This window comes from Rissa tridactyla, chromosome Z (assembly GCF_028500815.1).
Source record: "Rissa tridactyla isolate bRisTri1 chromosome Z, bRisTri1.patW.cur.20221130, whole genome shotgun sequence".
NCBI classification, from domain to species: Eukaryota; Metazoa; Chordata; class Aves; order Charadriiformes; family Laridae; genus Rissa; species Rissa tridactyla.
In genome coordinates, this window is record NC_071497.1 from 67,772,588 (window position 1) to 67,797,860 (window position 25,273).

General features: G+C 36.3%; 1 protein-coding gene across 1 annotated transcript in view; it reads right to left on the reverse strand.

The window, feature by feature from the left end:
• MTREX (Mtr4 exosome RNA helicase) overlaps positions 1–25,273 on the reverse strand; it is a 46,316-nt gene that overhangs the window by 4,701 nt on the left and 16,342 nt on the right. Inside the window, exons 16-24 of the mRNA XM_054185306.1 lie at positions 12,244–12,394; positions 10,274–10,446; positions 9,903–9,971; positions 5,540–5,668; positions 4,295–4,405; positions 3,777–3,965; positions 2,422–2,585; positions 888–993; positions 376–432 (exon numbers count right to left, since the gene is read on the reverse strand). Of these exons, the coding sequence (XP_054041281.1) occupies positions 376–432; positions 888–993; positions 2,422–2,585; positions 3,777–3,965; positions 4,295–4,405; positions 5,540–5,668; positions 9,903–9,971; positions 10,274–10,446; positions 12,244–12,394 (1,149 nt within the window). The remainder of the gene's footprint in view (positions 1–375; positions 433–887; positions 994–2,421; positions 2,586–3,776; positions 3,966–4,294; positions 4,406–5,539; positions 5,669–9,902; positions 9,972–10,273; positions 10,447–12,243; positions 12,395–25,273) is intronic.

Here is a 25,273-nt window from a genome sequence, read left to right on the forward strand (position 1 = left end):
ATCAAATGTTTAACAGACAGAAAGGCTTGCACGTTATTAGCTACTGCATACAGGATGAGGTTTCCTTTTTAATGTGAATTTCTCAGAATCGGAAAGTAAACCACTGTTTACATTAAGTCTGCCGGCACTAACAACTTACAGAGTAGCAAGCAAGCTTATAAAAGTTTTTAAAGGCATGTTCTAAATAAGCATAAAGATTTCTTGCAAAATAAAGATAACCCATTATTACACACTGCAAAACCACATGCAGTGGCAGCAAATGCACTGATGATCCAAAATCAAGTCTGCACCTTGCGCTCATTGTACTTTACTCATACACTTCACTCTTGTTAACATTAACCCCGAGCTCAGACAGGTTTCTAACAGACAGGTTACCTGCATTTGCCGAAGTGGTCCTGCCAACTGCTCTGTCAACTTTGGCATTTCACTGGACTGAAAAAGACAACATTAAATAATCTCATCCACTCCCATACATTTGCTCTACACCAAATTAAATGCAAAAATAGAAGTTCAATGTGTGCTAGTGCCATCCTAAATTATTTCAATGACTTCTCAAACCTTTTATCAAACACTAAAATTTACTGAATTCCCCAAGTACTTGTTCCTCAAACTAAATCAGAAAATGAAATCTTTCTGCACAGTATGCCAACAGTATGAAAAAAGCACCTGCTTTCTGAATACTTCTGAAATTCCTTCTATTTAGTTGTTCCATAGTTTTGAACATGGTTTTGTTAAGTTCAATGGGGGTTCATGTCAAACACCTTAGGAAAGGATAAAAAAATGTGCAATGGTTTGTACTGCTATGACCAACTTCTGGAACTGAATTATACATAACTCTGTTGGTAGACAGAAATGTCTACAATTCATGACTTGAGGAAGTAACTCACGTTCTCTTGAAACACAAAACAGCTTAGTAGTGCAGTTGCCTGTTCTGCAGATAAGTCATTGAAGAGACCATTGAACATCATCTCTGTCAGGAGTAATTCATCAGCACTAAAATCAAGAGGAAAAAAAGGAAGGTTAGGGAAAAGACCTACTGAAATGTAATTTTTAAATGAAGCACTATTGATCTGTTTTGTGAAGCAACTGGATACAGATAAAAACAATAGCTTCTTAATTTTTCTTATGGGAACACCAAATTCTAATTTATTAGCTTTTTAAGGGGGATGCTAATTAATATGAGTGAGACAGTATTTTAAAGAAACTAAAAGCTCTTACTGAACTACAAAGAATCCTTATAAAAAAATGAGGAAAAAAAATCTTTTAAAAAAGTTATTTCATTTTCATAAAATGAAAAAATAATCACTGAAAAAATAACAACCTTTTCATAAAAGTTAGTACTAACAGTTGCTTTAGTCAGTTTTTATCAGACAGGACATCAAGAGACTGAAAAGAATCAGAGTTAGGCAACTTATAAAAAGGACTAAAATTGCTACTGCTGCTCAAAAAAGATTCAACTGGGTATTTACAAGATACTGAAAAGAGGAACTTTTGAAGCAAGGAAACTTGCTTCAACTTACCTGTAGAATAAAGACTTAATCATGAATTATAAAAGGAAATGCATGATGTGGATACAAAATCCAAACATACTATTTGGATAAAACATCAAATTGTTGATAAGACTACAACTTTATTTTTGGAGTTTCAGACAAATGCATAGGATGGGGGTCAGGGGGGGAAGTAGGAAAAGTGTAACTCATCAGCAAAGAATTCCAGAAGTCAAGAAGTCGATAAAATTCTGATTCAGCTTCCCCATTTGCTATCAAATTTTGCAGGGGAAAAATGTTATTAGATATTGAACAAATACAGGTAGAATCTTTCAAACTACCTGTAAGACAAGGAGTACAGCAGTCACTATAACTTTTAAAAACACACAGTTCTATCAAAATCTGAGTTACACTCTCATGTATTAAACTCTGACTCATGAGTTTCTGTGGAATCTTTACAGTATGTTTCAATATATATGTACTTGCTAAATGTATTACAGTAAAGTGCATCACTTCCATAGGTTTACTCCAACAGCCCTATGGAAGCAATTAAGCTGTATTCCAAACTTGCCAGCAACTTGGTAACTGCTGACAATCACTGTTACATCTTTGTTTGTGAGTGACTCTGTAATGAGAGTTATGGGAAGTGGAACCATAAAAACTGAGACCATCCTCACATGTAATGTACAATGTTAAATGAAAATACATTTTCGTGTCCACATTTTAGTTTTAAAATCTTTGTATTTTGTCCTTAAGTTGCTATCTTTACTGCTTCAATCAGTGTATTCCCTTTACGACACAGATCACAGTCTCTCTAAAGAATATTTATTCTAATGGTCTCAGAACTTTAAAATATAAACATGACATACTAATGTCAGCAAGGACAGTAAGTGTGTATTCATGGCAATAATCACTGCACACAGAAACCAATTACCTGCTGATTTCACAAGCGACCCTTCCTTTCATCTCAATAACATCTGAAGATGTGGCAAACCCCAGTCTTCTCAAAACACGCTTGCGGCATTTGAGTTCATCCATTTGTAAGACAGTTCTGGCTTTTTTCAATTCTCGCTTTGCTGCTTTAATATCCATAGCAATCTGGGGGATCAGATGGAGAGAAATTAGACGTTGCTGAATTAACAGATGCAACTGTTTCAAAGACATTGTGTAATTTCATACAGGCCCCAGAACAACAGTGTAGGGACATACTGGTAGACACTGACTCAGATATCTAATTCTCCTAAAAGGAAGGTTTAAAACAAATTTAAAAAAAAAAAAATCAGCTCCATTTACCCATAGGAAACTCTGGCAAGTTTGCGAAGTTAATCTATTTAGCCAGACCGGGGAAAAAACCCAAAAAGCACACACCAAAGAACCACAGACGAAAACTTTGGTTAGGAAATGAGCACTCATCTCCTGAGACCTGTGCTAAGTCTCAGCTAACCAGCTATTCAATCAAATGTAACCCAAAGGCATCATTTGCTGCTATTAGATCTTCTCCAGTGTCTTTTGGTTTATCACAGTCACTGTCAACATCCTGACAGACAGCAGGGTGTACCATGCAGACACCCTCGCAGAAGCACGCTTAGTCCATCAGGTCTTACCACACGCAACTTTGTGCTGCTCATACCAGAACTATCTCACTTGTGTGAAGCGACTCCTGGAGAACCTGTTTTCTGCAGCAGCACAGAAACGCAAGAGCTGTTTTTGTGCGCAACCGGTTTCAGTCTAGCAGGGTACAACTCTATAAAAAATAAATAAGTGCATTGCTTCCAGGCTGGGAGTCAGTTCAGGAAGCGGCAGCACAATGATCTGTACGGTACACTCCCCAAGCTAATAAGCCCCATCAATTCCACTTAGGTCTGTACAAGCATATTAAAAATGATCAGTTTCAATTATCTGTGAAGACTGTTATCTACATTGTATTGTGCTACGCCTATTCAGTGAAAAAGACTCTACTGGCACTTCTGTAACCTTCTATTCCCTGACAACTTTTTCGGAGGAGTTTTCAGATGTACTACCCATCTGTATCAATCAAGGGCATACCACCAATTCAGGCAGTTTGTTAGTGAAATTCTATAATTTTACTGTATTTAAAAAGGATTGCTCAGGCTTATTAATTTTAAAAGGATTGTTTGGGCTTATTAATTTCAAAGAATGGTTTGGGCTTATTAATTTCAAAAGGATTGTTTAGGCCTTGCAAATAAAAAGCAAAGCAATAAGAAGGGAACTATTACCGTCTCTCTCTTCAGCTAAATATATATGAGGCATTTTGTTTCATATTTTTACCTGTGCTTTTTTTTCACAAAGTTTGTATACAGTTTCCAAGTTGGGATCATTGTGAAGAGGATGTGAATACATCCTATGCTCAAATGCCTCTACTTTTTGGATAACTTTTTTCAGTCCTTGATCTTTGATGCCCATGTCATCAATAGGGTCTAGTAATGGTACTCCATCGGGAAATCGCTTCTGTACTTCCTAAAAGGAAAAAAAATACAATTGTTTTTGGTAAGATTAGTAACAGTAAAAGAAACTACACTTTTACAAATCAGCTGGCAAAACTATAGGGACACAGAAGGCAGTAGTGTAAGTTTGTTATGTGATGTTTCAGCAGTTTTCCAAATCAGTTTAAAATGACTGTTGACAAGCAGAAACAACTGATGTGCATTGTGGCTTCCAACCCCTTTTAAAAATAAGGCTGAAGATGTGACACACGCTTTAGACAGATTTCTTTAGAACAAGTTGTGTTGGTTCAGGAGTACCTCACTAATCAGAGCAGAGAGCTTACACAGCCTAGTGGAACTTACCTGTATAGATTTTAACACACTTTGCCTGTTGTCAATAGGCCTCAGGTCTTTCGGTATGTAAAGTCGAACACTGCTGATAGCAGAGAGAAGATGTACCAGAACAGGAACAACCTATCAAAGAGAGTGCAGTTAACTGATAAATCAGTAAAAAACATATTTCTTATTACTGTTCCATAGCAAAACTTTCCCGAGGAGAAGGAAAACTGAGTACGCAAAGACCCACCAGTAGGTAAACAAATATAAGGAAGCAGGAAAATGCAAGTAATGAGCTAAAGTATTAATAAAGACGAAAAGTTAACTTTTCCAAATGGGAAAATTCTGTATTCAGCTAAACCTGGAGAGAGACTACAAGTTTTTCTATTACCTTGCCTCTTATGTACAGGAACACCTCCTAAGATCCAAACCAGACAAATTGTTTTCACATACTTAACTAGGAACACTAATAATAGAGAACATCTAATCAGCAAATATATATTCATAAGTATCAAAACCATGAAGACACCATGAAGAATCAATACTGTATCACAAGCCTTAAATGGACTTTGTGACAGGAAACAAAAAAAGTGGACAAATCAAACTACTGTCTCTGACCTGAAAATTACAATTGTTTGTCTTGATATAGGGTTTCAAATCAAAAATTTTAAATAATGCAAATACTTTCACTAAAAATTTCCATTTAATTTTAGAATGAGATAGCCTTGCAAAACTGAGGGGGTCTAAAAAGAGAAAGAAACAAAAGAAGAATTCTGTTCCCAGAGACAGAAGATACTGCTAAGAAAAGTATCTGCCAAACAACATTGCTAAAATTTATTACTCAAGGGTTATAAAAATTGTAACTAAATTCTCAAATCTAGTGGAACAAACACACATTACCCACAAAATCCTGCATAAGTATCCAAGAAAAAAAACAGCTTACAGACACTTGTTTATTTGCAGATTTTATCAGATATGTAGGTCATTTTCGTAACTCTGTTTACATTACTGCTATTGTCTATCATCTACTGATCTGAAATACATAACACAACAGTAACTAGTTTCGAAGCACTTCTCTTCCCTCAATAATTTTGTTCACACTTCAAAGTTTCCTCTTCAGTGAAATCAGCAACTGTTTAAGAAAGCAGAGTTAGGTGTACAGCTTCTTTCTTAATGCATCAATCTCTCTTTTACCACAGTTTCCAGATGTTTTGGAAATAGAATCTTTGAGAACATTTATAAGAAACTATTGAGAATAAACATGTAACAAACCTGCATCTCTCCTTTCTCATCAGGTCTGGCTGGCTTTGCAGCCTCAGTAGCAGAATTTTTCAAACTCTCCTTGCTGCAGTGCAGTAGCACTTCAACTACATATAACGGGTCCAATTCACCAGAATTCGGCTGTTGAGGGCACAGAAAAAACAGGTCCATAACAGTTTTTTAAAATACCAGCAAGAATGGAAGGAAAAAGCATGATTTTATTCAATATTAAAGGTATGAAATGAGATGCTGCTCTTTACAGAGTATAAGCTCAGTGACACGGTATATTAAAAAAAAACTACTGAAGCAGTATTGATTGAAAGATCCCTCATATAGAAAAATACACTTTAAAAAATTACCCCTTCCCCATCCTCCCTTGCCAGTGTAGCATACAGTCTACTTTGCAGATTTAGGTGCTTCTGCCTCTTCTTCTAGGCATAGATCTTTCAAAGTTAGACAACATCTTTTGTAACTGTAATACAAAATACTTGCATCACGCTAGCAGTACTGAACTTTGCCTTTTTTTTCTTTTTAAAGAAACAAAATCGGGGGAGATGTCTTTCATTTGCAGGTTTGCAAGTTCAAGTTTCTCCCCACAATAAAGACCACAGAAAAATCTTTCAAGAGCGACAGCTTGTATCTGCTGCGAACAGGAAGCTGCATCTTGCAGGCCACTGCTTTATACATCCCAAACGGCACACATAACATCTGACATTCATTTAAAGAATACAAACATGCAGATACAGTGGTTAAAGACTATTGTTCTCAAAACCATAACCTTTATTATACGCTGCTTTAAAAAACCCTGACCTTAGTTTTTTGACTAGATCAACATGCACTGAGGTTGCACAAATACACTCCTACTATAAGCAGATATTTTTATGACTTTGAACAGAACTAAGCTGTAGGCCTAACATGGAAGGCAGGCACCATCCTCTAAAATAGTACGTACAAGCTTCTCTGCTTCCAAATACCAGAGAGAGAGAGAAAAAGAGGACAGTCTTCAAAATCCTTTGTTAACTCAGTTCAGTTTTACTGTAGATTTACTACAAATCTACAACACACTATTCTCTTCCACTGCATGAAAAGCAGGGTGGAGCCAGCTAGCATTTCTAAGAGATTCTCAGAAGTACTGAGAAACTGCCATAGTAAACTAAACAGAAAAACAGGGTTATCCTGTACTGCAAGACAAGTAATTTCTTCAAGAATTGCAATTACTTGCTGGGGAAGAAACCGTTCCCCTGAATTTTACCCTACATTTGCAGAAAGCACTCAAAGCAAAGTACAAGACTCATACCACTGCTGTTCTCTGAATTAGAATTTTAAAATAATACCCACATATGCCAAATCAGTATTCAGCCAAAGCCATGGAAACTAGAATGCTGACTTGAATGAAGAGACTAAACTCATAGCTGCACATAATATGCTACAGAAAATACTACAATTGGAGATGTCTAGAAAATTATGAGAGGAAAAAATACTTCTATCAGTAACTGTATTGTAAATCTATTAATAAAGCAGGAGTATAAACTGCATTAACATTTGCTGTTAATATTACTCTCTGTAAGTTTATGTATACCAAAGTTTTTTAGACAATGCTGACCAGGCGTGACTTAATCTAGAACTGCTTTTTGAATGTGTACTGTTTCCTTTAATGGGTTTTATACAACATTTTATGTACTAAACCCTTGAACAGGAATAGCCATGTTTTTATATGCAAAAGGAGACTAGAACTCCCTGCAAAAATTCGTTAGTCACAGACATCTCTGTCATATCAAGTTTCAACAATCCTTTGATTCATGCTGCATCATTTCACATGCTTCAAGGATAAAATTCTGCCCTCTTCAGCAGAGTATTGCATGATTAGGTGTATTCCAAGGATTTTAGATTCGCCCTGACACATCTATTACTTCACGTGCCTGGAAACAAAACAAGGTAAGACAGCTTATCATATCTGCAAATAAAGAAATACGGCACAGATAACAAATGCAGATTCCCAGCTTAACAACATCAGACTCGCTGAAAATTCAATGACCACCACCCAGCAATAAAAGTAATGTTTATGGAGTAAACACTATAAATAAACATGAACAGGTAAGTATGTAAATTTAAGTTTAATATACAAGGATTATAATAATCTAAATGAGGAAGACCAAATTGCAGCATCTCAAATTCTAGTATCAATAACTGTTAACAGACAAAACTTTGATGTCTAGAATCAAGGATCAGATAACAATATGGACTATAAGCAGCACAACAATAAAACGACCACACTGCTGGCACAATCTAGTGGAAATAAAGTTTCTTACTGAAAAATATTTTTTTTCAAATGAATTCCAAAGTAAATAGTTACTTTGCTGCCTGCTATACTGCACAATATATAGCAAGAACCACTGCTTGGAATAAATTCTTTGGTCTGCTGTAATTCAGGATACAGGGCTATTTGCATTGACAATTTTGTGGAACACTGCATTGTGAAATTATGCTGGAAAAACATCTAAATATAATTAATAATGAACATAACTGACAATGACTCATGCTTTTGCTTTCACATTGTAACAAAGAGAATTATACAGTGAAATACAGACTTACTGTAACCCTAAACATGAATCTTAATTACATATATTCCTCACTAGAAAAAGGACTTCATTAGAAACTATGAAACAGTGAAGAAAAATTTATAACTAAAGAAAAACTAGTAATATAGACTAAATTCAACATCATTTCTAAAAGCAAATCCAAAGAACTGTCACAGCTGGGAAGTGGATGAAGATTTAAAGACATGGCATAATAGTCATATATTTCCAATACTAAGCATACTACTACATTAATCAGTAATGGGGAAATGCATGGGTATCCCAGGAAAAAAATGTATGTAACAGACACATTAAAATTGGTAAATAGCAGCTTCTTTAAGTCATTTGTTTTGCCTCTGCTCATAGAACCTAGTCTTTCCACACTGATTTTGAAAGTTACACAGTTTTAAGTCTGTTCCATAATTTTTCAGCACCTATTGTCATTCTTTCCACAGAACTCAGAAGGAAAAATTCAACCCAGCTGCTAGAATGACTTGATGAAAAAAGTGCTGCTGGAGCCAGAGCCATCTCCTGCAGAACAGACCGTGATTTCAAAGCTAACATTCAAACCAAAAGGCTTTATACAACAGTGAGACAGGACAGATAGGGAAGGCAAATATATGTGTGGATAAAATATGACACAGATAGAAGACACAGAAGTTGGCAATTTTACATAGAAGGCTAGAGTGAGGGGGAAATCTGTTTTACTGCTCATGTGGCTCGATGAAAAAAGCAGTCCAGAAGCAAAAGTTTAAGCAATAGCAGTAACAGTCCAGTTTTCCAACTTGGAAGAAATGTGACTTTCAAAAGGATGATGGAAAACCAAAACAAAATCTCTTTTAATAAGTTCTGTATGCACACATTTTTCTTGTTTCCTCTTTAATTAATATATATTGGAGAAGCACCAAAAGGTGCCACAATGTACAGACACCACCAGAACTTGAAAAAAACAACTTCTCATTTAGACCTAGTAATTAACGCCAATGCTCTCCTGCCAAAATTACAGCAAAAGTGCTGCCACAGAAAAATAGACTTTAAACTTATGTTTTAATTTAGCTCGCAGAGCAGGCTGGCAAAACATTTCTTAAAGTGAGACCAAAACATCATCTCTGGCGTTATGCAGAGATCAACTATAAAAATGGATTTTTGGAAGGAGAACCAAATCTGGCTTCTATGGCATCACTATGCCTTGTACTTTCTTCCACATTTTCCCGAATCCGTTTGTATTGTTTTGCTTTCTCAGTATTTTAACTTCCCAGCCCTCAACTCTACAGCAACATCTCAGAGGACAAGCAACCCCATGTCTCATGCACTAGCTTAGGACTCAAGACACAATTTTCCAGTTTAAGAAAACTACATAGAGCCAAATGTCTGTCTCCCTATGCTCTTAACCCTCACTTACACTTCTACAGATTTTCTGAGAGTAGATAACATGGTATCTTTCCCCCGAACGGCTTAGTGTAGCGCTGTTGGGGATGTCTCAGAAACAAACTAAATAGTTAGAAACATTTGTAGTGCCAAGTGCACTTTTGAACTACTTATCCCAGACATAAGTAAGCATTTCCTCATAAATATGCCCAAAGTTAAGAAATGAACATAGGACTTAAGGTTTGTCCCACCTTCCATAGTTTCTTTTTTTATACTTTCACTTCAGGAAGGCCTGAGTTTTTTTGTAAATTTGGGGTGAAAGGAAGATCTTTTTTGCCTTTGAAAACTACAAAGAAAATATGAGTTTTATCTTATTTTCAGAAAAAGCAGTAAGGTATATATTTTTCGAATAGCAAGAATGTATATTTTACCTTAACATTTGATTTCTTAGAGAAATTAACAACCACTCCCCATCCAAAGTCATCACCTTCATTCTTCACCTGAAAATATTACAAGATGTTATAACATAACGCATGTATAATCACATCCTAGCAAGCATATTGTTTTATATTTCTGGTATTTACAACTGCAGTTATGGACTATTTTTCATCATGAAAACAATACTTCTTTTAATTCATTGTTGAATGCGTAACAAAGAAACATAAAGGAAGTCCAAACTGTTGCTCAGCATGACACGTTATTTTTCAAGACAGTAAACTGGCAGACAGAAATGTATCCTGCAAATTTCATTTAAAGGTAAGAGATTCAAAATAAAAACAAAACAAAACAATAATTGAATTACCTTTACCAGTCTTCCTGGCTGCAGAAAGGGCAAGCAATACTTTGGTTTGTGAATATATTCTTCAATCTCTTTACCCAGTTTTGCAAGCTGCTGTCGGATTTTGTAGTATATGACCACATTATCTTCATTGGGAATTGCTATTTTGTTGTACTGTCCTTCCAAAGTATTCACTCCTATAATAGAAAGTTCAATCTCATGGAAATGAGTAACTTCATAGATCTAGAAATCAATGTTTCACTTTCAGATCTGCATGACCAGTATGTCACCATTTTTGGCATTCTTTTTCTATTTACAATAATCCATTCTCTGGAAAGCTAAATTTTATTTATAGGAAATGAAATACTGTTATAGATTTTTTTTTTTAAATAAACAAGCTTGAGAAAATGGAGAAGGCCAGACTCCCAATTTTCCAGGAAATCACTGATCTAGGGTTGCACGGAAGTCCCACAAAAACCTGAAATGATTTGTAGGAGGGTATTCACTGCCTACCAGTGCTCTTCTACCTCCTCCTATGAAAATAAGATTTCTCAAAGATATCTTCTAACAAGATGTCTTCCAACAAGAGGGAAATTGTTAAAAGATGTTCTTCCTAACCTGTTTCAGGCTCTAATTTCATCAGTTGGAAATCAGTATTTTCTTCCTCCAACATTTTTACACCTTATTTAGGCAAATCACTTTTTATTATAAGCAACAGGCTTCATTCTCTCACACTGGTAATACCACTAGTAAACATAAACACAGGATACATTATAAAGATCTCTTTTTCCTCTCTACCAACTAACCCTCTTGCATACTATTTGAATGAATATAGGTGACTCAGAAATCCCAGTTCACTGGCACTTGAGACACGGGTCAGAGAAGTGGTCCCTATTTTTAGCTGACAACTTTTCAAAGAAAAAAACTAGCAATCCATACTCATGGCATAATTTCCTCCTTGATCTAAATGACCATTTCTCCCCTCTGTGTTTTTATTTACAAAATTCTAACAGCCAGTATGGTGCCTAAAATAAATGTCCAAGAAATATGAAAAATGTTCTCCAGCTCCATTTCTCTATTTAAATAGCAACGTTGGAATGCCAGAATGAAGATCTAGGCATGCCAATTGGAACAGGGAGGTTCTCAGGAAATACATACTATATTTGACTACTACTGTCTTAAATACAGCACCTGCAAACTAACAGAAATTCTGTGTCTATCAAAGCTACACGCACACGTACACTATCTCTCTTAATATTCAATTAACAAATGAACAGATGAACTGCTTATTCATCAGTGGCAAAGGAAGTGGTTACCTCTTGTGTTTTAAGATTCTTCTGGGTTAAGTTTTGAAAGGGGCCTCACTCTCAAACACTGGCAGAGATCTTTGGAAACTGACTTTGGCTCATGAAAACACACTATTTAAAGATCATGGCTCAAAATTTAGTAACTCAGTGGAGTGCAAATAATGTCTCAGTCCTCTCTGAATTTTGCTTAGTATTTTAATTAAACATTTTTTCCTACATAACTTGGAATGCAGTGTGCCTGAGTTTGTAATGAGATTAAAAAATGTAATGAGATATTAAAAATATGTTTATTTTAGCTAAGTTTCGTGTAACAAAATGGAATACAACTTTTCTTCTCTGAACCTCTAAGAAAACGCATGAATTTTTAAACTGTTCTTCCTTCTTCCTGTCCTGCAGTTTAGCAGTGTGACAACCATTCTTGGCCTCACTCTCAGAGGAAAGCTCTCTTGATAGACTGACAGTGCACATCAATATAGGTCCTAAGAACAAGAGGAAGTTACTCTGTAGCTATAAAAAAACTATAAAGAATAATGTAAGAGCAAACTGTGCAGTGGCAACTGATGTCAGGGAAGACAAGAGCTGCACAGGTATAAACTCTTATAAGCATAATGAAGTGTAACTACCCAATCTCACAGGGCAGCATCTTTTATACTGACTCTCATGAGTACAACATACAATAATACTTACTTTCTACTATTTCTGGAATAGTTCTGTAATGTTGGAACTGATAAAAGGATTTTTCTAACATGTATTCAGGGTTAATTTCCTCTACTCGAAGCAAGTTCAATACCATGTTGTACGTCAGATGGAATGCACTGTTTAAAGGATCAGCTGAACCCTGAAAAAGATCCAAGAACACTGCCCAGTTAAAAAAAATATTAATTGCAGCATGTAAGAGCATATCAAACAAATCATGATGCAGTGCTCCATATGTGGAGCTGCTTTGATGCGTAATACAACTTGTCCTGAATTTAGACTACATATCTTATCACATCCTAAGCAATTTTATTATGCTGAACATTAACAGTATTTATATATCTCATTGTATCTATAGTCACACTACAATATTACAAATTAGATCTGAATGAAATGAAAAGTCCAGATTACAAAGTTAGACGTTTCCTGTAGTCGATTATTTGGATTCCATTATTTTGACCGGAAAAAAGGAGACATTTTTAAAAAGGGTAGAAAGGGGGACCCTGGGAACTACCGCCCTGTCAGCCTCACCTCTGTGCCTGGGAAGATCATGGAACAGATCCTCCTAGAAGCTACGCTGAGGCACATAGAGGACAGGAAGGTGATTCAAGACAACCAGCATGGCTTCGCCAAGGGCAAGTCCTGCCTGACCAGCCCTGTGGCCTTCTCTGATGGAGTGACTACATCAGTGGACAAGGAAAGAGCTACAGATGTCGTCTATCTGGACTTCTGTAAAGCCTCTGACGTGGTCCCCACAACATCCTTCTCTCCAAATTGGAGAGATATGGATTTGATGGGTGGATTGTTCAGTGGATGAGGAATTGGTTGGACGGTTGCATCCAGAGGGTAGTGGTTAATAGCTCAATGTCCAGATGGAGATTAGTGACAAGTAGTGTCCCTCAGGGGTCCATATTGGGACCAGTTTGGTATCTTCATCAGTGACACAGATAGTGGGATCAAGTGCACCCTCAGCAAGTGGGCAGACAACACCAAGCTGAGTGTTGCAGTTGACATGCCTGAGGGAAGGGATGGCATCCAGAGGAACCTGGACAGGCTCCAGAAGTACGCCCACGTGAACCTCATGAGGTTCAACAAGGCCAAGTGAAGCAGCCTGTACCTGGGTTGGGGCAGCACCTGGTACCAATACAGGCTGGGGGTTGAAGGGAATGAGAGCAGCCCTGCCAAGAAGGACTTGGGGGTACTGGTGGAGGAAAAGCTGGACACAAACTGACAATGCGCACCTGCAGTGGAGAAAGCCAACTGCAATTAAGTCTTTAAGGGAGTTACAAACACCGAACTCTTGTGAATTACTAAACAGAAAGACAATGTAATTTGGTATTTTCTCAAAACAAAATTGCTCAGTAGACACCCAAAAGGTCTGCACTTGTAAGAAATCTAGAAAAGGCATAGAGAAAAATAGCAGTGTCTGCTAAAAATACTACTACATCACTGAAGACACCAGCAATCCACAGAGTCACATCATGAGGAATAAAATGGCAAGTGAAACTTAATCTGACAGTATATTATATAATGAAGTGCAACAGTTTGCAACAGTTTAGTATTTACTGCTCATTAAAGAGTGACCTATACATGAAATAAAAGAGATTTACTCAACAAGGATTGTCATTTCAACAAGGCCCATGAGTAAATTCAGTTATGATTAACATTTTGCATTAATAAAAACTAAAACAGATAACAAGAAAATGAGGATGATTCAAGATTTATTTTTCAGGCAACTTCATGACTGCTGAAAGTTCAACATATTCTATCAAACATTTTAGAATCTCAAAGAGGGCTGACACTGGAAAATATGCTCCTCTGCTGTTTCTTTTAAACTCAAGATTTGCTTTACCTAAAACCAATTATACTGTATCCTCTTGCAACTCATTTCTTTGCTTTTCGCTATACAGTAACACATCAGGCAGAGATATTCCCTCATCATACAAAAAAAAAAGGCTATTAAAAAAACAACCAATTAGCTTATATACACAAATGCTGAAATTCAGATTAAGTACTCTGCTAGATGAAGCTAAATCTAATGGATTTTAAATGATACTACCACAATATACATGTTTTTCTTTCACTTTTAAATGTACAGCCAAGAATTCCGATACTACATCCACTGATGTACTGATGTTAGATTTAAGAAAAGACAGTTTGAATCTAATACGCCTTCACATGTAGGAGATTTAAGAATACTGTAATCCCATTTGCTTTATGTGAGATACAGAGCCTTATGAGATTACCTTACAAATGCCAGAATCCCACTCACTTATTTATTTCATGTCAGAATAAAGCCCAGCTGTTACACAGAAGCCTTCAGCAAATGTTTATACTAAGGAAGTACCAACATGAATACATGTAAAACAAGTTTAAGATAAATCATATAGCCTAATATTTTGCTTTCCATGGCCAGAGACTCATTCAGTCTTTCTAGCTTACATCTGTAAGTATATCATAAATACACACGTAGGTTTTCACCTCGAGTGATGCATCAAGGAACAGAAATACCTCTTAAATTACATCATGAAATGTGTATTTAAAATAACATCTTCAGCTCTGAAAATACCACAAATGGGTTTCTACTAACAGAAATGTGTTGATAAGTACAACACCAACAGTTGAGCTGCAGTGTGGAGAAGAAAGCTCAAGTTTCTACAAATGTCTCTGGCCTGATACACCAAACATAGATGAGAGAACTCCTGTTGCTGAAGCTAACCAAAGTATAACACAGCTTTTTCCTTAGACCTGATAAAGGATTATATACCCAAGCTCTTGTCTATTTTTCTAAATATATCAGTTATTCTAGGAAAGAGAAATCGCCACTCCCTAAAAAGCTTGCTTCTCTACAACAGAGAATGCCATTTAAAGAATGGCATTTACTAAAGAATGGCACAGCAATTATGCCAGTGTCAGCTAATGGTGGGTCAGATTCTTTCCTACTGCAATACCCACTGCTGTAGCCAGGCATCAACTAAAGCAGCTGGAATACACCCACCAACTGGCTACAGACACTGGCGTATCTACAAACCAGTGGAGATCTGGCAAAGCGCTGCTGTGACCACTCCAATCACACTATGAACCCCTCTTCCCATTCCTGAAAGTGTTACATAGCTTTAAGCCATAACTTAGCTGTGTCTTGCAAGACTATCAGCTCCTTAAAAGAATAAAATCATAAAGTGTCATACTCTCACTTAAACGCTATGATAAAGTGATAAAACAATGAACTTTATACAACTATAATATATGCACATAACATGCCAAGAAAGACCAAACAATTCCTGCAGATTCACTTTAAAGGCTTTTTAAAAATCAGCACAGTTCAACTGTGAAGGAGTGATTTACGAACAAACTAAAAAACTCAGCTATTTCAAAGACTATATAAAGCACACTTACTTGAAAGGCAGCATTTGAGCCAGCTGCTGCTGTGGCAACTTTTGTTTTAAACACATGATCAGCATTTTACAATTTGAAAATAAGATCATGTTATTAAGACAAAGCAGTTAAATACAAATCCTATTTTGGCAAAAATTGTGAGTTATTCCTGTTCCTTCATCTCATAAACACATCTTTCTCCAAGTTTCAGAAATTTCCTGTTTTTCTCAGTGTTGTTCTCTAAGCAATGCTACACTCAAAATCAAAAGTTCTGAGCAGCTTATTTTTTCTGAAAACTGGAAATGTTACTTCTCCAAATTAAATAACTATAATTGCTTTACTGTATTACACCTTCAGCACACCCAGTGAATTCTGCAGCGTGCACTAGTCTCTAATGACTACCCAGGGCTATCAACAAGACTCACATCTAACAGGCGGCAACTACATGGATGCCCTTGCTTCACAAAACATGAGTAGACAATCAGCCTTTTCTAGCGAATTATAAAGACTGGCACGATTATTTAAGAGACCACTAGTGGTTACCTAAAGACACCTGTCAGACACCTACGGTGGAGGGAAGGAAACATGGGATACGTTACTGACAGGAAAACTAGGCCTTCCTTTCTTAACTTGCTCTTGAAGAGCCTACAGAGTATTAAGTTCAACTGTCCTGGATTTTGCTAGCTAGTGAGATATAATGTGAGGCACATCAGTTTAACATACATTTCCTTCATGATCATTTCCTCCTCTTACAGTCCCTTTATCTGCAATAAGCCCTGTGCCACCAGCTCCCAGATCGATTACTTTTCTTTCTTAAAAATACTGTGAAGAATGTGCATGACATTTAGCTCACCTTCTACCACAGATCCTCCTGTCACAATTTGTCAACCTTCTCTTTGACAAGCTAGGGTACACAATCATCTGCTTCAAATTCTCTCAGTCTCTAAGGAAGCCTCTCCCTTGTCTCCAGAGAAAAAGCTCCATATTAGAGAAAGGAAGAACCACCAACCGCTCATGCAGAAAACTGGGCAAAAGTCTACCTGATCAGAGCCACAACAGAAGTTGATGAGAAAGAGTGCCTTGAACAGGCATTAAGAGGTCATTTCAAATGCAGGCTGTGCCCATGACTTTATTTTTGTTGCTGAACTACCATCCCTGTTCTCTGGCCTCGTTTCTACAAGTAATCCTCCTCCTCACCCCTGCAAAGAGGGCAGTCCGCCCACCCCAAATCTTCAACAGAAAGTAGCAACAGATTTATTTCTGAATATTTTTAAAAAAACAGAATGATTTTGCAAGCTCTTTTACCCCTCTCTGGATGAAAACTGCCTGTATACATGAGAATAGCCTGGATACATCAACTAAAGTTCTCAGAAATTAATGACCTACTTTGTGCACTTGCAACCACTTCACTTCTTGAGAAATATTGAGCCAACTTACCAGTAGCACCCTTTCAAGTTTTCCAAGATTTGGATTGCAAAAGTATGATTCATTTAAGCTGATAATGTTAAAACTCAAGAACATAACCATAAACAATTTACTACAGAAATAATTTAGTCAAGAATTATCTGAAAACCATAGCCGCTACATGCTGTGCCCTGTTAACTGCAAACAATTTCAGAGCAGAGTCTCTTCTCAACACAATCAAATCATCCAGCAGGGCATTCAGCATTTACTGGTCCTACCATTTCTTGCCCATATAAACTAGAAAGATACCAAGATTGGGGAGGAGGAAGATTAGTGTCTGGAATTGATATTCACGTGGTTTTTTCACATTTTTTTATTACTGTTAAGACTTGGAAGCCTTGTCTAACCAGAGATGTGAGAGCTGTCATTGCTGCATTATGGCATGTAGTGTTTAGCAAGATGTACATTTGGTAAGGGTTACTCTCTCTGTTCTCTCTTACAGTGGGAGAAAAATATTTACATTTTCAAAACTGTTCCCATGCATAAAGAGGAATAAATTTTGCACATTAACTGTCTTGCTCTCCAGCCTCTCATGGAAAATGTGTACAAAGCTTTCACAGGGAACACAAGACGGCAAATACTGTCTGAAACTAACTCATAGGGAAATTACAAGCTAACAAAGACAAAAGAAGCAACTTGCAAAGCAACAATAAAGTATCGTTCAACAATGACACAAATCAGATACACTATAGGACATATTTTACACCATTTGGTCCACTGACAGTTTCATTTGCTTATCAGTGTTTCCAGAAATAAGCTGAATGAATGTGTTTCCAAAAAGGAAACAAAGAACCTCTTCACAAAAAGAGCAAAGAACAGAGCACATAGATGATATTTAAAAGGGCTCTCACTTTTTTCCTCATAAGGGGGAAATAAGTACACTTATCTGTCTGTGACAGTCACCATTACAAATTTCTATGAAAAATGCATTATTAAATAAAAATGCAAGCGACAGCTTGAAACATCTGTAAGACAGAGAAATACCTTTAGTGAAATATTAATTAAGAGCACCCGTTTTTTCCACATATCAATGAGAGAGTTACCACATGAATAATGAGACACCTCTCAGAAATATCAAAAAAGACTGTGTAATTATACTGATAACAGGATCATCCTGAGCCACATTAGCATGACTGTAACACTGAAAAAAACCCCCACCCTTCTGTAGGTTTATTTTTAACAGACAGTGGTAAGCAACTATTTAAAGTACAATTTTATTACCAATCTGGCTCACTGCTTTGCACCAAAAACAGTTGCACCAACACAAACAGAAGACACTGTGGGTGGCAAAAGGCTGCTTTAGCAAGCTTTGCTGATGAAGATACCTCAGGCTTGGGTGCCACAAATGCTCCAGTTGTAATAACAGACTTAAAAGGAAAAAAAAAAAAAAGTATCTCTATTGCTCTCACAAGCAACTACCACTGCCCGAAGTTTGTTCTGAATGACTGAATTCTTCAGTCATTTACCCTCTCTAATACACTGTAACTATTCTCACTAATTTTACTTCAGGCTGGTAAATCCAAGTTCTGTTCTTCCCCTAAGCCTTTGGTCTTCTTTCTGAACAGAACATAGAAAAATATACAAACAACCCTACACACTTGTACCGAGGCACCCCAGTTTAACAAAACAATATTTAAACTGTCAAGAAAATATTTAAAACTACAAATATTTTATAGAACACAAATATCATACTTTAACTTAAAAATTGGCCCTCCCCAAAGCAGGGTCATACCACTGCCACATGACTTGCTCCAAATAGAACACAAACCAATGTCAGAAGGAAGAGTCATTTAAGATGTGTTCAACACCATACTGTGCAATGATTCATTTGGATCTGAGCTGGCCTGGTAACACTCTAACTGTATAATACATTTGTGAGATAATTTTGCTCCTTCTAGGTTGGATGAACTGAAAGAAAGCTGAAATGGAAATAAAATAAGGTATCTGTATCTGAACTCAGAAGCTCACTGCAATTGTCAACACTCTGGTTTCAGATTTGCTGCTACAGGTATCAGCTCAGTGATGTGACAACTTAGAATTTCAGCAAATATGCAGTATGTTTTAACATAAAGGAAATGTCTGCCCTAGCAAAGACTAAATACTTCCACAAAAAGTTAACAGAAAAATAAATTTAAAAAAGGAACTTTGTCTTCTGTTCATCTCACATTTACCTTCTTTGTTTTAAGAATAAGAAAGCAAAGAAAAAAAAATTTAGCTTAATCATTCAAAATGCATTTACATTTGTAGTGATGTGTTTATCAAAGTAAAAGAAAATTTCCCAAAAATCTGTCAGCTTTCCACAGACTGACCTAATAAAACTTCAAGTAACTTGTAGTATTGACAAGCAGCAATGACAATCAATAAATATATCAGTTAGCTTAGTCCTACTGGGTCTGGAAAAGTCTGAAGTTCAAGAGCGATTAACCATTTCACACACAATCTGATGCACTCCATCTTCCCACATTTTGGTTGCAAACGTCGGGAAGAAGTATTTGCTGTTCTATTCTATCTGCTGGCTTGCATAATTATCTACAAAACTGTGACCTTGTTCATGATGGCATCTGAATATCTGTTTCCCTTAAAACAGCTTAATTCTCTCCACGACTTCACGCTAAAATCTTGTTGATTTTAAGCAGATTTTAAATTAAGGTTAGAAGTGAAGTACTTTTCCAAATTGAAGCCTGGAAAATTTCTGCAGTGCAAGCTTCATAAGAACAAGAAACGTTTGGCAGTTTACAATAAAAATAAACATTTCACATCAAAATTATTTTTATTTAAATTTTGATAAGGTATACAAAACGTTTGTTGTATTGAGATTCTCATCTATATCACAATTTTAGATTAGAAAGAACATTATACTGTCCTCAAACCACTAGTGACAATCCATTTCTTTAGATTTTGCAATGGCTTTTCCAACAAGCGTTAGCGCCAACCTCCAGCTGAAGTCTATTTCTCTCCCAAACTAGGCTTTGATAAATGTCTCAAATCTGGAGGCATTTATTATTTTTCCATATGAGTACACTTTAAGCCAAACCAAAGTACAATAGTACAACTAAGCTGACATGGTAACACGTGTATGAAGCGGGACTGAATGCTGATGGAAGACAGTGTCACTAGAAGGCTTTACCTGCTGTCTTGTGCATAGTCCCAAAGAAAAAAATTGAATGGAAAGCTGTTATTTACTACTCACTCACAAGCTAAGGGAAATGAACTGAAGTACGAGTTTGCTTCTCTAGCAACATCTTTAAAGCATTTGAGGAAAAGTAAGCAGAAAATCTGCGCACAGTACAGTTTTAAAAGGGCTGGACAATCAGAAGTACTAAAGATTCTGAGAAAACTTCATCATGGAAGTGAAGTAGTAAGCAGTATCATTCCACACCAATTTCAACTTCGCAAGAGAACATTATTCATAGATGTTGTATCAGGATACCCTCTAGCCAAAGAAGCTTGTGCTGCAATTTTGCCAAACGCTGCACTGAACAACTGCTAGGCCCTGCCTTGGGCTTCCTCATAGACTGTCAGCAGCTCCCCGTTCTTGCCTTCTGTGGCAGCCATGCATAGCTAACAACCTCTGCTTCTTCACTTCGGACAGTGCTAAATATTTCATTTGCAAAAAGGGCCTCTGTTGATGCTCTGTTCCCATGCTTCTTGCCTGATCATACAGTAAAAATTCAGTACTGTTTGTAAGAGCAAAATTAGAACTTGATGTAACAGAATAAATCTTACCATCTGAAAAAAAAAAAAAAGATTCCCATTCACTGAAAACTAGTCAAAGGAGATTACCTGAACAAAAACACACTAACAATTTCAAGAAGTATGATGTTAATGTATATGGGTCTGACTGTCCTAAATTTACCTATCGACAACAACACACGCAAAAAACCCCACCTCAAACAGCAGAATCTATACTTTATATTAGGTAATTTTTGAAGTTTTACTATTTTTCAACTCAATTCAAGAGCACACACACCTGTGTTTATTTTAAAACACAGAAATACCAATACAGGAGCAGACCCATGGCCTATTGGTAAATACCAGACAAGCCAAAAGAAGGAACAGGCAACCCCACAGACAAAGATTAAGTGAACTACTTCTGCATAAAACAGTATTTATTTCCTACACATTAACTACTGTTTTTCCTGAATGCTGATTTATCCCAGTTTTTTATAGTATTACATAACTACAGTGTTTCTCACGACCCCCGGCAAGAGTTTTAGTTGCTTATTATACTTTCTATGTTAGAAATCCAGACAAAATTACACTGGTGCCCAAGGCTTATTATTAATTCCTTTTGCAGACAGGTAGCTATGCTTATGCAAAGCTACTAACTTCCAGCAATTTTATCAGATGCTCATGTCCTAGAAACTTCTTCTAGCAACTGAAGCTTCTTATCACCCCCTCACCATTTACAACCTTGTATTTATTCCCAATCAGCATAAATGTATTTATTTTTACAGAAATACTGCTTTTCATGCTAATACATTTTTCTTTACTTGGGAGTCTGAAAGGAATTGCCATATATGATACATAGCAGATGATTAAAACACAAAATATTTAATGATGCTGCCTCAATTATAAGGGAATGATATTTTGCTCTTTCAAAATTAAGAAACTTTCCAACAACTGCACAGTGGTCATATGAGAGAGATGTGCAAACAGGCAGAAAGTTAAAGGGAAAAGTTTTAAACTGTCTGAATTGCTATCCTCTTCATTTGCCTACTACAATAAAACGTAGCGTAAGTCGCAATAAATACAAAAAGACCAGATGGATTTCTAATAGCAGCATACAGGCCACATAAGCACAGTACTGCCAACTCTATAAATGAAGGCCCTGCCAAGGAGCCAGATGCGGATAGTGGAATATCTCCTACAGCTTGGCATTGGGGCACTTTATGTTCCACATGCAAATGACAAGGAAAACATAGTACTGTGTATTTTATCTGGCTAGATGAATGTTTTCTTTTGATTTTTCAGTCCATCTAACTTCTCCTGTGAAGGAGTAAGTAAATGCAAATGATACACTCACATTCAAGGCTCAAAAACCTACTTATATTAGCACATCTTTCATTATACAAATATTCATTTCTGCAATGTAATTAGCTTAAGATTTTTGTCTTTTAGAGACATAAAAGATTACCACTGTTCAGTAACTCAGTTCTCTCTGTAGGATACATGCTTGTAACATGGCCAAATTCCATGAGAGGTGTTGCTCTGGTTTCAGAGGTCAAACCAGAGAGATGCTGTTCTTGTTTCAAAGGCCTTCTAGTGTCAAGGAGAAGCTTTCCACTTCCTACCTAAACTAATACAATGTAGCTAAAGATCTTAATTAGGGAAAAAAAAATCCCATAAAATATTTCTTAGTATTATGCAAACATAGAACTATAATTTATTGTCTTCAGAACGCTATCAAACTGTATTGTAAGCATTTAGTTTTACAGATTTGTGCAAGCTGTCAATATTTACTAAATATTCAGTGGTCAAATAAATGCTAAGTATAAACGAAAAAAACTAGTTACACTGCAGAAGACAAATGTACGTTACTGAGTTTAAGAAATATTTACAAATATCCTTTGTAAGAACTCCATCTGAGATTTGAACTTTGAATTTAAGTTTCAAGTACTGTACACAATGTCGCAACAAACAGTGCCACAGCCAAATAGCGCAGCTACAGCAATGCTGCTGGTACGGAAACATACTCAAAGCTCCCACTCCGCTGATCGCAGTGTTGGGCAGCTGATAACATTATTCCTAGACATTTTGCTCTAGTGTTCAGGAAATGGTTTGGATCAGACATGCACTAGGGTTGAAGAGCTATGATAAAAATGTCCTATGTAAGTGTCCTATCATTCTCAATGTGGCTCATTTATTTCTTCCGAAGTTTCCTCTGTAAATCTTCAGCTTATCCTGGAGCAAAGCCACATACTTGACATGGCAGCAAAATACTACTGCAAGACCTGATTGTGATCTTACTACAGACAAAACACTGTCAGTAAGTAAAGCTTAATTCAGACACACTTAACAATCAATACAAAATGTGAATACTGAAGAAGTGTTAGCCTGCATACATTCTTGGCCCGTTTTGACATGAAATTTCCTCTATGTGTTTTGTATTTAAAGAGGAAAATAAGTATTTTTTATGTTGTACCGCTCATCTCAAAAGATTACTTTCACCACCTTTTCAGCAATTGGCTAAATTGCCACAGAAGCTATAGAAGCACCAATACCTTCCTTATAGCCGCTGCTGATCTTTTTCAAAGGTATCTTCAATTCAGTTCTAGCTCACAAGTAGTGTGAAAAATTAATGAAATACATGGATTTATTTAGATCAGTGGAGAAGAACCAAGTGGTGATACAGAAAGCAAAAAAGTTGCCATTATTTTTCCCTTTTGCTTCTTTGTAATTCAAAAGGGAAAAAAAACGCAAAGGGCTTATAGTTTCAATAAAGGAAGTACTTAGTATTATTTCCTTAAAATCTGGACAAAAAATAGAGATAGTATCAAAAGATTTAAGTGGTCTACTATTTTCTTTTTTCATCTGAATTCATACAGATTTGAGTTCTACAGTTCTCAAACTACTGAACTTAAAAGAAAATACCTTCTGAATGGCTGAGCTTATAGAGTAATCTTATAAAATCTGAAAATAAATAATTGAAATATAAATTTTTCTCAAGCTATTTACAATAATTTCACATAAATTAACTTTTGGGGGATATTCTTTTATAAATTACAGACTACAAATACACAAAATTAATGCTATTTCTAAGAAATGTTTTTTCTTCTCTCATTTTGTATCTCCTGCTGTTTAATGTTTCATCTGTGTAAGTACAAAGGTATAAAGGCTTTATTTAAATAAGCGTGCCACAAAATTACATCTTTTTTTTTTTTTAATAGTCTTAAAAACTCATAAAAACACTGTTAAAATACCTAGCCTTCATGCATCTCAGAGATGTACACATGCATTAAATGTGCACGTAAACAAATAAATCCATGTCCACTCTACCGAGAAAAAACAAATCCAATCAAGACTAAAAAATAAATTCAAAACCTTATGCGACCATACATGAATGAGTTCCAATATTTTTGGAATTTCTTATTTTACTAATTTCTGGTTAGTTAGCCATTATGTAGCTTTCATGAGAATTCTGACTTTAAGAAGGTAAACAATACCTGTGTTTAAGAGTGATCTAATGTACACATTTATAACGAATTAACAGGTAGCACTGACTGAGCAAGATAAACAATAAAGAAGCTGCATCTGCATAAGTGACAGTAGCCATGTACATATTTTTCCCCTTGTTCTTCATTTGCCTGAACAAAGTAGAGAAATATTGGCATCTAATTTTTTTTGGCAACAAGTACATGCTTTTTATTAACATACCCTGAAGCTGACTTATGATGATTCCCAGTTTATACAAACTGGAACAATACTGTAAGTTCCGTCTGAACACAAATGACCTGCTATTTGTACCAAGGCTACAAGCTCCTGAAGACCGTCCACAGAAATTCCCCCAGAGTTTTCCATTTTAACCTGTGTGCACAATTAACATAGGCAGCCTAAGATAGGCAACACACATCCCAGAATTTTATGCTCCATTATGGTGATTTTTGCCATGGAATTTAAATAGAAGTGTAATGAGTGCAATGTCTCACATTCAAATTATAAAGCAAGAGGGTATTATTGCAATAATCTGTAACAACTTCCATTACACTCTGGGGAAGCCCTATAATCTAATGCCCATCTCAACCATAACAGTGGTTTTTTCAGCCGCTTGATTCCAAACCTCAAAGTTTCCTACAAGCACTATACATTTCTCCATAGTTAATTTCAGCTCACTGACAGCCATCTGGTTATTCTTATGTATCATACGTACCTCATTTTAAAGAAGACTTTGTCCAGGTTGCCTACTACACTGCAAAGTTCATTAGCAAAGTTTTATTTCACCACAAAACCAAGCCTTTAATAATTCTTGAGAAAGATCAGCAAACCTTTTCTGGTTCAGCAATATCCTTGAACTGACTGTGATCAGCACGAAACAAACAGAATACTGCAGTAGTACTGACATCACTAGAAAACAGGATATAATTCCACCTCTCCTGACTGAGATCCCTTCTATACAGTGAAAGATGATAACTGTCTTCTAATTTTGTTCCACAATAAAAACGCCTGTGTCCACACTCCTTTC